This window comes from Rhamphochromis sp. 'chilingali' (genome assembly GCF_963969265.1).
Source record: "Rhamphochromis sp. 'chilingali' genome assembly, chromosome: 8".
NCBI classification, from domain to species: Eukaryota; Metazoa; Chordata; class Actinopteri; order Cichliformes; family Cichlidae; genus Rhamphochromis; species Rhamphochromis sp. 'chilingali'.
The window spans coordinates 41,301,909-41,314,978 of NC_137935.1; the positions used below are offsets into that span (position 1 = coordinate 41,301,909).

Here is a 13,070-nt window from a genome sequence, read left to right on the forward strand (position 1 = left end):
ATCTGAATAAATTTGACAGTTGAGTTTCTTACCAGAAACTTATGTATGAACATACTTAACAGTAAATAGACACAGTTCATTTTAACCTGAGATAACAGATTTAAATGATGATGATGATGTTTCTCTGAGAACATGCTTGTTTTTTGTCAGCCTGTTCCCCAACTCAAGGGGAATTTTTGATTGATTGTATGGCTGGCATTAGTTGTTATCTACTTACCAATGTTTGTGTGTGTGGTTTTTGTTTGTTGTTTGTTTTGTGTTGCAATTTAGAGTTGGCTTTTAATTTTGAACAGATTCAATTTCATATACACACAGTAGTTTTCACCTGGCAAGCACTGGCTTAAAGTAATGAAGTTCTCCTTCATTTTAGCTGATGTGTTTGTCATTAGAACACGCTTTATTGGCTGTTTGCTTTACAGCATAAGTAGAACTGCAGCATCATGCATAATGATAAGAGCTAGTGTTTTTCTCACAACATTAAAAAGGTGTTTTGGTTTGCTATTTTAACATAAAACCTATGAAATGTCCAAATTGCTCAAAATTCTGCTCATATTTTATTAATATACATTTTAAAATAAAATAAGAAATGTAATTCATTTGCCTTTTTCTACTTTGTGTATATGTGTTCCTCTTCATCTAGTTATGAGCATGTGTGTGATTTGTATATAGAAAATCCTTCAGAGCCTTCAGTTTTCAGGCCCCTCTTCTGTGGAACCAGCTTCCAGTTTGGATTCAGGAGACAGACACTATCTCTACTTTCAAGACTAGGCTTCAAACTTTCCTTTTTGCTAAAGCATATAGTTAGGGCTGGACCAGGTGACCCTGAATCCTCCCTTAGTTATGCTGCAATAGACGTAGGCTGCCGGGGGATTCCCATGATGCATTGAGTTTTTCCTTTCCAGTCACCTTTCTCACTCACTATGTGTTAACAGACCTCTCTGCATTGAATCATATCTGTTATTAACCTCTGTCTCTCTTCCACAGTATGTCTTTATCCTGTCTTCCTTCTCTCACCCCAACCAATCACAGCAGATGGCCCCGCCCCTCCCTGAGCCTGGTTCTGCCGGAGGTTTCTTCCTGTTAAAAGGGAGTTTTTCCTTCCCACTGTCGCCAAAGTGCTGCTCATAGGGGGTCATATGATTGTTGGGTTTTTCTCTGTATCTATGAAGCGCCTTGAGGCAACTTATGTTGTGATTTGGCGCTATATAAATAACATTGAATTGAATTAAATTGATTGCAATATCTTTAGCTTTTAGTTTGGTTCACAAAACTTCAAGATTTTATTTTCAACATTTTCTACTTAAAGTATGTTTAACTCAGCTGGTAGATCTGGCTTTGAAATGTCCTAACCTAGGCATGACTTTTGCTTTCCTTGCTTTAGCTTTAGAGAAGTGCTGCACTCACCAGTGATTAGATAACTGGTAGCCTTTTCCTCGATGGTTGAGGTGAGCTGCTGTGTGTCTTTCAGGTACTCGAGGATGAAGATGTTGGGGGCGAGGAGAGCCATGTTCTGCTCTCCACATCCACTTGGCAGCTGCAGCAGACTGTCGAGGTTCTTCAGAGCCCGACTGAGAATGTCACCTGATGGAAAAAAGTCTCACTAAAGCTGAACATGTAACTAACCCATCATCTAATTTCAAATGAGTGAAAACATGCCAACAACCTAGAAAAATACCAAATACATCAAATGCAGTACTTTGTTGTAATCCGATGGTACTTTGAGTATGCTTGCTAAGCTTAAAATCAACTCATGAACTTCTAATAGAGCAATAGGTAGGAAAAAACAGCCTCACAGCATAGTCTTTTAATATTAATTGAAACATTATTTATATATCATATGTAATTTTTCATGTAGTAGGTTTACCCAGGACTGATATAAAAGCATGGGCAGAATCTTCAATCACATTGTACGGAAGTTCAACCAGAACTTCTTCCCTCACAGTTTTTCCTGCACACAGACAAAAACAGCCACGTTACATGGGGAAGAGTACAAGTGTGGTCATTTCTTCTATTAGTTTAGTGAAATTAAGTTAACATTTATTGAAATAGTGGTATTAAAAGAAAACTGCTCTACTAGGCGATAGCCTTAGAAAACCATGCTGACCTTCTGGGAGTAGTAGCAAGTTGAAGGTCTTTGTCACTTCAACTCCCTCTGGCTGAGGGACATGAAGATATAGCATTAACATTTATACCAAGATGGATTGACTTTCTCCCCCCCAAAAACTAAGGTGGTGAACACATTAGCATCTTGTGTTTATGGCACCAACCTTCACTATGAGGGGTTTTGTCACCACGTCGATGCGACCTCTGTCTGGAACAGTTACGGCCCCAGAACCACATAAATCCACTGAAGCCACTGCCTCAGCAGACACAGTCACTTCCACAACCCCTAAAACACATCAGCGAAAATGACTTTCAAAATCCTGCAAACGATCAAACCCTCGTTATTCAAGGGATCTCAGTGTCTAATGATTCAAAGGAGAAGTGGTGGGAAAAGGGGCACATGGCTCCTTCACACTGAGACCCTCTAGCATTTGCTCCAAAGCTTGACCCTCACCTAAGGCCGATGGGGTCAAGCTCCAGCTGAAGGTCTTGCGCTTGCTGGCACACAAACAAGATGTGGTTTGGTCACCAAACAGGGAGGTGAGGGTGTAAAGTGAGGAAGATGCTGGTGTTACAGTGATCTGTTCCAGGGACAAACAATACATTTTAAATATAGACTCTTTTGAGGAACAGGTTTAAATGTGCTCAGTATTTTCATTCATCTCAGAAATACTGAAGTTTTTCTTTAGTAATTCTGTGATTCTTTGCTGCTCGTCAGAGTTTAACTAGCAGCACAGATTACCATCATGCAGCTGGTCAGGTAGCTGAAGACAGTTGCCTTCAGTTCAAAGAACTCCCCCCGGATGATAGAGTAGGGCATGGTGAGCTCGAGGAAGAAGGGCTGGAAGACTTTCAAATCTTCACGAGGAGCCAAACCAAAACCCTCAGAAGACAAGCAGAAAGCCTCCGTCTCCCAGGTGGTGATGGTGTCTGGGACGGTGAGGGTCATTTCCTCTGTGCCCGATTCTCTGAATCAGCCCAAACACACAAGAACATTCTGTCAGGGGCTAAAATATACTCAACAAAACGTTTTTGCAGTGTGTTTTAAATGATGCAGTATTGGACACATTTTTGCTGAAGAACTTCTAACAATAGCAGCACAAATGTTTAACCTCTTAAGCCCCAACGTCCCCTGATATGGGGGAAAAAGGCAGGAGATCAGTTAGGCTTGAGAGGTTAACTGAAGCTACAATTCCAAATCAGTGATTGTTAATTTATTTCAAACAGGTAAACAATATACAGGTACATTTAGAAAAGAAAATAAGAGAGAAAAAAATACTAAACAAAAGTCAGCACATTTCAATATTGCTACTGTTCTGATTCAGTTACATGTCGAGAGGGAAGAAGGAAACACTTATTTAATCCCACCCCTTTGCCATAAATGATCAGTTAATATTTAGTTGCTTCCTTACTGATATAACCTGTAACAACAATAGTGAACAGATTTCTGATATACTATACACTATAATATCACATCATGATTTTTTTTTTTTAAATAGAGACATTCACTTAATTTCAATATTTTCCTTTTCTTTATAGTTTGAGAAGATCATATTTTTATAACTCTTTTTGAACAGTTTTATGTTTGGACGTCGCTTTAATTCCATATTCAGACTGTTCTACAGTTTCACTCCATGCACAGAAACACAAAAGCTTTTTCTTGTAGTACGGACCTTCCCTGTTTTGAAGTTGCAAAAACTCCTTAAATTATAACTTCCTTCATCATCAAAAAACAAAATGCACATAAAAATACTCCAAATCTTGATGGGAGAACTGGTGAATCTTTGGTTTCATTATGCACTCAAAGACTTTTCTCAAGCACTTAATGTTTATCAAATCAGTTTACAACACAAGCTCACCTAACGTCTACCAGATCCCATATCCAAGTCTCTGGGAAGAAAGTACGGACTGTTTTTATGGGTGAAATGTCAGGAGGAAGTGCCGGAGCACCAGAGGCAGCTGCATCTGGTATTCTCTCTAATATGTCCAACTTGTATACTTGATAAGGACCCTTCCAAAAGCACTGGTCTACAAAGAAAGCAGAAAAAGAGATTGAAACAACCATAAAGATAACTGCTTCATTTTTCTTTCAAATGATCAGCATCACTCTTCAAAGTCACCTCGATAGTATTCTCTTCCTTTGTACTTGAGGCATGAAGGCAACTGAATAACCAAGTTGGTTGCCATCTTCAGTCCTACACTCTACATAATCCAGCACATACAAATAGTTCATTACAGGAAAAACAACAAAAAGCTTTTTACTAAATATGACTTACAGGTACGTATGCAGATTACCTGGAAAACAGTGTGGGCATCATTTCTGCCACTCTCAGGAAACGGCAGAATTGATCTTTTTGGTCTCACTTCCATGCACTCTATAGGATCTTGAACCTCATATGGGACATAGGTTGCTTTCCTGACAGGAAGCAAGTCATAAATCTGAAAGAAAATATGTATGTATGATCTTTCTACTGTACACTCTTACTCTTGCCAGCTGTTCAAAAGAGAAAAGGAGGGGCTGTGCATTTGGTATTGAGCCTTCAACATCCAACATCCCACCTGACCTGGTGGTCGTTAAAAACGCTGTTACCTTTTCAGCATTCAGAGTCTTCCCCGGCTCCTTGATGAGGACACTCTGGTCGATGGCACTCACACCACACAGAGAGTGCGGCAGGGCCGTCACCTGGAAGTTGGTCTCATCTCCTGGGACAGCTGAAGGTGGTACAAAATGTACCGACACCTGATGCACACAAAACCCAAATGAAACCATCCAGATGTTAATATGTGAGGTGAACTCTGGTGGTGAACAAAGGTGAACTTTGAACAAATATTTGGCAAGTAAAATCATGTGATACAAATGGATCTGACTGTATTCTGTATAAATAAACACCTGTAATTCGAAATGACCTCAGGTTTTGTAATGTTTTGTAAAATCTAATCTAAAATAATGAACATGGAAACATTACAATTTGGCATAAAATGATAACAATAATCTTTTTGAGTTGAGGTTACTCACTTTGCAAAGTACTAAAAATTAGTTTTAGTAAAATTAGCAACATTTCAATTTCAAAAAATCTATTTTAAGTTGAAAAGAAGATAATTATTTATAGATTTTTTTCATCATTGTAATTTTCTGTTTGAATACTTTGAACATTGAGCTGGACAGGTGACCGATGGATAGGTACAGAAAACCATATAAAAAGTGTCACTTCATGGCCCGTGTGACCATGGTAACATGAAAACACCATGCTTACTCAATGTGTTGCTTGCTTGTGGAAAGTTAACTATTTAAACATTTATGGCCAAATTACATATTTGCGCATGAACTGGCGTACTACAGTCAAGTCTGATTTGCATGTGATGGCTCCAGAAATCTTTAACCATGACATGAAAGAATTTTTGCTGGTACACCTACGAGTAAATGTTATTTCAGGTTAGCCTTATTGGCTATCTTGATATTGATAATTTTGTAAAAGCGTCGACTAAGTAATCTTTACTGACCTTGTTAGTGAAGCACTTCTCAGTGGAGAATTCAGCACTGTGAGCGATCACATTCTCACTGGGGAGGACAGCATAAGCCACAATCTGGATGTCTGGTGTCATCTCAGGAGATACAGTCAACTTCAAGGACACCTCGCCCTCATTCACTGAAACACAGAGCATCAAAAGCTACTTTACTGGGAAAATTTGAAAGTCAAGATCAAAGCCATGTTTAGCACACCTGTTTGAGATGTAACTTTAAGCTCTTGATGTCCGTGAACGGAAATAACTCCTCTGGACAAGACCTTGATAATTTTGGAGAAAATGACACAAGGAGACAGTCAGCAGCAAATATTCACTTCCTTTCTTTTTGCCGTTCTGCTTTGGTTCTTTCATGTGACTTGATTGAGTAAACTAACGTGACTGTTAAAGCTGTTCATCTTAAATTTTAATGAAAGCACCTACACATTAAAAAACAAACTTTTTTCAATGGTGTGACTTTGACTTTCTTGGTCAAGCGCTGTATGCACTACCATACAGGTTCTTATCATGGTGTAACAGAACGTTCAAACTCCACGCTGTCATTGAATAACATTAAGGCCTTTGACATGCGTCTTTCTACTATGTATTTTCTCACCAGATACATCAGATCCACAGAGCCTGGGGCCTCTCCCACGATCGTGTACCAGATAGATATGGCTTCTTCTGTCTCACACGGAAGAGGTTTGTCCTTCGTCTTTACCTCCAGGAAGCTAACCGTTTTATCATCAGGAGAAGACGGTTTGACCATGGACAAAGTGTGAGTTCCAACCTCAAAGAAAGCAGTTCTATATCCAGCGTAATCCAGAGTCGGCGCCAGGCTTGCCTGGTTGTGGAACAAAACATAAATGAACGAAGGAGGGGAACATTTGGGCAGAAAGTTTTAGCTGTTCATGAAATCACAGCTATTTTATATTATAATATATATATATATATTTATATTATAAATGTCAGTGCAGCTTTTCACTTACATGGAGTTGGACGTCCCCTTTTAATTCGTTTGTGCTAAGTGAGAACACGGCAACACCTTTCTCGTCAGTTTTTACATTTTGTATTGAGCTCAGGGAAATGTCTCCCTCAAAGAGGTACACGATGCGGTCAGGAATGGGTTCACCATTATGATAAACAGCTTTGACCTGTTGAAAGGAAAACGATGATGTGTGGATCCACAGGATTTCAGCTGTATTACAAAATGATGATAACTGAGAAAAACACTTACTTTTCCTTGCACATTTGTTCCTGGTTCATAAATGTCGGGAGTATCAACAAAAGACACTCTTCCAAGGACATATGAAATCGTTATGCTTTGCTTTTGTGATATCAAAACACCTGAAAAAAAAGCAATAGATATGATATATTGTTACAATACACCAAAGTGCGTCGTTACAATAAACTAAATATGAATATAGTCTTGCCTGTGCCCTCCTCTTCCATTTTAACGGTGATGTCCAGGATATCGTTCAGTGCTGTTGAATCAACTTTGTTGAAGTTTGACATGTTGACGGTAAAAGTGGTACAGCCTTCCTTATCTGCCTAGAATATATTGTGAAAACAAAATAAAAGTTGATATTAGCCGTTTCTCAGCACGACAGCCATGGTGATACCCGTCATCCGAGTTTGCTCCAAGAGTTTAGCAAAGCAAATCATTCAGATCTGACACAAACATCACATATATGCACATTTAAAGCAGTGGATCAGACAGTCTTCAGACAAAACAAGCCTAGTGCTGAAGGCCCTAAATACAAGGGCCTTAAGTTAGTCGGCCTTACACTTACTATTACTACTATCTTCTTTGCTTTTGCGTTAAAGTAATGACTGATAATATCTAAACACTACTGGTCTGTGCACACTTACAAGGACTAGTTTGACAAATGACTCTTTGAAATTTGCTGCTTTTCTTTTAGTGAGTTTGAGTTTTGCTTTGGGCTGTTGCCGTGAAGTCAAACAATTCAAAAAGGTCAAACCAAAAAATGTTATTAATATTTTTACAAGGATTTTAGAGATTAAAACATTTTAATTTGAAATGTGACTGACAATTTAAGAGAGTTCCCTCTGAAACACGGAAATACTGAAGAAGGCACAAAATACTCGGATACTTGTAGTCTGAGAGTGAGTTGTAGCTTTGCAGGGATACTCCACACCAAGTTTACGTTTGGTAACATTGTAGTGGTTGTATAAATTATGTATATAGTGAATGCGTAGTGCAGGAGTTTACACATTCCCAACAAAAAATGTTTCTGGTTTGCTTCCAGGAGGAGACATAAATCTCTTTGGGATTGCGCCAGGAAAGGCCTCGTGCCTTTAAAACATCACTCAACTAAATGAAATGTTTGTGAATAAGGGAGCAGTTATAATTCCTGCCTAATTTATTTTAATCGCACAAACAAACTTGAGCAGAAATTTGTAATAAAGAAGAAAACACCCTCTATGCGAACTTTGTTTCTGCAGTGATGAAACTGAACCTGTACCTGCTTCGTCTCTGAGTGACACACAGGATTTGTGTCATCATGTGAATTACTCTCATCAATGTGCTCTGCAACTCTGATCCACTCTGAACCGTGAAAATGTCCCAGAGTAGGTCGGCACACACCTACAGTGACCCTTCCTGGCACCGGCTGCTTAAATGTATACCTGTTAAAATTAAAAATAAATACATAAATAAAACAAATAAGAATAAAATCTAGTAGACATCTGTCAGTTTACTTACTTTGAACATATTTGAGCCTTAAAGCTCTGATCTCCAACACTCACTTCGTCAGGCACTTTTATAGTTACATCGAATTTGGGCAAAACTGGGGACAAAGTGTCCGTGTCAGTGTTTAAGCTTCACTGCAAATGGGAAGAGTGTAACAATCAGCCCAACTTACCATACTTCTCCACCGTGAAAGTGTAATATACTTTGGATTCACCCATGGTCACAGTGATTTTGTATATTCCCTCACGAGCCTCAGAACTCAAGAAGTATGAAAGCTGCAGTATTTTGTTATCTGAATTTGTCTTGAGCCACTGCCCGATCCTGTTCCCGCTTGGATCCTGTTACATGCAAAATGAAAGAATATAATTAAGAATATAATTAATAACCAAATACGTGGGTCAAAGAATTATTACTTCTCTCAATTTGACTTTGAAAGGTGTTAATCATACGTATATACAGTGTTGGGGAGTAACGGAATACATGTACCGCCGTTACGTATTTAAAATACAAAATATGAGTAACTGTATTCCGTTACAGTTACCGTTTAAAAAGGTGGTATTCAGAATACAGTTACTTTGTTGAAATAAATGGATTACACTGCGGTACTTTCCTGTTTCATATTGTCGCGGGTCAGGACTGTTTGGGTTTTGTTTGACAGCTACGTTCTGTTGTTCCAGGCGGCAGCGCTACGGTTGCCATGGTTACAGGGCGACGCTCTCTCTCTCTCTGCGACTGTGTGTTTCCTGGGTGAGAGAGCGCCTTTTCGTTGTTGTTGTTGTGCTAAGCTAACAGGCAGAATGCTACAAGCATAGCTCTAAAGAATGTAGCATCATGGGCAGTGTAGTCCGTGCTGCAGGGAGAATGGACTGCCATACACGTTATGTGTCTGTGAGCGCGAGGAGGGAGACAAAGGGGAGTGGAAAGGTACGAGTTGTCGTCGAGGAAAAACGGGAGCTGGAAGCATGTAAATATAATAATAACCACTGCAGCCAAGAAGAGTGCCTGACGAGCCCAGTTGTAAGTAAGCTATTAAGACTCGACTGTACGCTGTGTTCGTGTTTTCCTCCGAAACATTAAGCAGCCTTTCAACGCCTCTCTCTGTCTCTCGCAAGAAAGTTGACCCACACAACAAAGTAAAGCTATTTTTCGGCTACGAGCCGACAGGGACCCCGCCGTATTAGTCAGAGGTCCCTTTACTACAGTTCGGAGTCGCGGACCTTCAGTAATAGTAATAAATCACACAGCAATAGTACATTCACGTTGTTGTAAAAAGCATGATAATATATTAAGTAATCCAAAGTATTCAGAATACGTTACTGTCATCGAGTAACGTAACGGAATACGTTACAGAATACATTTTAGGGCATGTATTCTGTATTCTGTAATGGAATACATTTTAAAAGTAACCTTCCCAACACTGCGTGTATATTATATGTATTCACACATTAAACTCTTTAAATTAATGCCATGATTTGTTAAAAACAACAATAATAATAAAAACATGAATAAAATAAACATAGTACTATGACTTGTGTGTTCATATTGTTTATTTATTTTTAAATGCACTACTGTGTTCTTACCTCCAGTTCGATGATGTCATACTGCAACAAAGGAAGGGAAAAAGGTTCAAAGAGCACAATGGTTTCATGTCATCTTGCAGTGTTACAGTTATTAGGCTTTTTTGTGAGTGCTCCACACTTTAAAATGATAGCGGCTTCAGATGAATTCAGATGAAGATTTATGTAAGCTACATAATGACAGCTGGGAGGTAGAAACCGCCTCTTACGACTTCACTGGATAAGTAATCCAAAATTCATGGAAGTAACTCATTTTCATTGCATTCATTCAAATGCATAAGCTGTCCGTAAATAGGACCTAACAAAGTTTAAACACTCACCAGTGTACTAGCAGGTCTCAGCTTGGAGTCCAGTGTGACAACTCTGAAATGCACTTCAAGACACATCCAAAGAGACTGCGTGAAAAATGATCTCTAGCAGTGTCACAAACCCTAAAGCTCATTATATTCATTATTAATTATATTATATAACTTCTAATGGCTTCTCTGAGTTTAAAACTGTTGATGTTTGGGGATACATTACTTATACTTCCATATCATGCTTATGCTGCATTGTTGGGACAGATAGCATGATTGCTCATTTTTACCTTGTTGTCCGGGGAGATAGATGGGTTTATCTGTTTGGATGAATGTCTGCGGTTTGTAGGCTCTGATCAGGACTTTTCTGACTTCTTCTGACTGAAACCCGCTTCCTTCAACCTTCACCTGAAAATCCATCACCTCTTCATTTGTCACAACAGGAACCTGGAAGCACAGGATATTTGTTTGGCTATATGTTTTAGCCAGTTGCTAAGTGGGCACATGTTTCGAAACTAACTTGGACCTCACACATTTCGCTCTCCAGCTTTTCTATTAAAGTCATGTGGATGATCAAAAGAGAGAAAAATTCTTTCAAAAACAAACGGGCTATATATATATATATATATATATATAAAAATACTTCTTTTGGGAAGCTCACTGAAAAAGCAATGCAGGTATGAACATCTTGAATGCACGTGTGCAGTGACATTAGGGTTGCGCTCTTCGCTGTTGATTTCAGGGTGACATTCACAACCACGGGCTCAGTGAGCTCCAGAACGCTGACACAGAATTTGGTCTCAGCTCCAGACTCAAGAACTGCAGGAACTGCCACTAGATATTGCCTGCAGACACAGAGATACACACATACAGCAGTTACCTCTATGGATGTGAAAAAGAAAAAATCTCAAATCAGAATTCATGTGCACCAGTTACAAATTTCACAGGACATAAAAAAAGAATCGATCATAGAGGCAAACTTACGGTCCAGGTCCTGCTTGGCCCACATGCGCCCAGCTGACAAAGGCGCACAACGCCCATGTCCAACTCAGAATCCCAGGTTGACCCATAACTGACTATGATGCTCCTCAGAGTCAGCGTCTGTTAAATAGCTGCCGATGCAGAGGCCCCACCCATCTTCAGCCACACCACAGACAGCACACACCTTTGTTCCCCGTTCCAGGAAAATGAGAAGTAAATATTTTACATATTTCATACTGGTTGACGTGTGCCTTCAACTTTCAGTGGTTTAAATAGAGTTTTTAACTTTTTCATTTGTGCCTTACAAAAGAACTGAAAGAGATCCAGGAGATTGTTTTCTATTTACCCTCTATCATAATTTATATCATACGTTACCATAATGATAATTGAGTGATTTGTATATATCATATTTGTATACATTAGAGCTATTTCATAATAATAATTTCATAATAATAATACATTTTATTTGAAAACGCCTTTCAAGACACCCAAGGACACTTTACAATAGAATAGAACACATAATAGAACAATGACAAAATGAAGAACAATAAAAACAAAAGCACAAAATAGAATAAACAAACAACAGGTTCACAGTGAATATGCAGATTTAAATAGATGGTTTTGTGTGGGGATAGTGTATTGTTTAAATAGTTTAGTCTGTCACTGTTACTGTCCTGGAGCAATTGTAACCCACGTAATTTCCTGATTGTGATCTGGCTCAGAAATACAGATTTACCATGAAGTTTAGCTGACAGACCTCTGTCACTACATCTATTTTTAGATAGACGAGTGACGATTATCTGCACAAAGACAAGAGGAAAGAAAGCCAAAGGGGAGAGAAAGAGACGCTTTTCCACTTAAGCACTCAAAGCATGTGTCATTCACCCGTTCATATGAGCACTTTTTTCTATACCTGAGTGTTTTCTGTTCAGCATTCACACACATTCACACTCTCAGGGATGCAAACTGGAGACTGGAGCAGCCAGAGATTGAACCATCTACCTATTTTAAAAGATACAATTCTTTAATGCATTAATGTGTATGCATTCCCATTTAAAAAGAATGGAATTACACAAATAGTCATTGGATTGAATAATTTTCTGCTCATTGATCCAATCTAAACACAGGGACCTGGATGTCTGGCCTAAACAGAAGACTTTGGGCTTCAATCGATGGGACAGTCTTAGGCCAAGCTGCAAATGCAGCAGATCAAATTTTTTCAGAAATGAGCTAAGTCTGAAGAAAGGATTTACAGTTATCCCTCCATCATCTATCGCCCTTGGAGTTGTCTGATAAATTCACATAGGCTGTGCAGAGTGCACAAGAAGAAGATACCAAAAAGTCAGAGAAACCAAAACAAGAGTGTGACAACAACAAGGACACTGCTGGAGTTTGGCAAAAATAATGATCTACTTCATTCCCCTTAAATGTCAGCCGCTAAATAATAATTGTGAGCAGATAAGAATGGAGCTCAGCAGCCATCATTATCAATCCCCAAGGCTAAGCACGGCTTTCTGACAGGGTGAGCCACGTGGAGGCACCAGTGTCTGGCCCTTTTAGTGAGACACAACAACAACATCAGAGCCCAGTTTCCTTGACTCTGTGTCAGCATCTCTGCCTGGTCATCTGCAGGCTGCTGTCAGCTTCCTTTCAACTCCAGGTGTAATTTCAAGGGTCTAGTTCCCAAACCACCTACTTCGCTTCAGCTTCACTTCTGACATTCTCATCATTACCTCCAGCAGCAATAAAAGAGACAAAAACACTCCCTGAAGGCATTCAGAGAGCTGGCCTAAAGAAACAGTCAGTGGTGTCAAGGGGGTGGGAGGTGCAGGAGTGGGGATCACAGATCACAATGTCAAGTTTACCTTGACATTAATTCAATGAACAAAAAAAGATTTT

The 13,070-nt window shown here is 39.2% G+C and overlaps 1 protein-coding gene across 1 annotated transcript in view; it reads right to left on the reverse strand.

The window, feature by feature from the left end:
- Positions 1–11,260, reverse strand: part of LOC308401615 (alpha-2-macroglobulin-like protein 1) — a gene marked incomplete at both ends in the record, with an annotated part of 18,707 nt that extends 7,447 nt beyond the window's left edge. Inside the window, 18 exons of the mRNA XM_080889884.1 lie at positions 1,405–1,581; positions 1,865–1,948; positions 2,105–2,156; positions 2,268–2,389; positions 2,558–2,684; positions 2,846–3,071; positions 3,963–4,131; positions 4,224–4,305; positions 4,399–4,542; positions 4,694–4,843; positions 5,605–5,750; positions 6,298–6,448; positions 6,594–6,758; positions 9,898–9,918; positions 10,215–10,267; positions 10,481–10,637; positions 10,852–11,035; positions 11,175–11,260. Coding sequence (XP_080746010.1) covers positions 1,405–1,581; positions 1,865–1,948; positions 2,105–2,156; positions 2,268–2,389; positions 2,558–2,684; positions 2,846–3,071; positions 3,963–4,131; positions 4,224–4,305; positions 4,399–4,542; positions 4,694–4,843; positions 5,605–5,750; positions 6,298–6,448; positions 6,594–6,758; positions 9,898–9,918; positions 10,215–10,267; positions 10,481–10,637; positions 10,852–11,035; positions 11,175–11,260 — 2,296 coding nt within the window. The remainder of the gene's footprint in view (positions 1–1,404; positions 1,582–1,864; positions 1,949–2,104; positions 2,157–2,267; positions 2,390–2,557; positions 2,685–2,845; positions 3,072–3,962; positions 4,132–4,223; positions 4,306–4,398; positions 4,543–4,693; positions 4,844–5,604; positions 5,751–6,297; positions 6,449–6,593; positions 6,759–9,897; positions 9,919–10,214; positions 10,268–10,480; positions 10,638–10,851; positions 11,036–11,174) is intronic.
- Between the last annotated feature and the right edge of the window lie 1,810 nt (positions 11,261–13,070).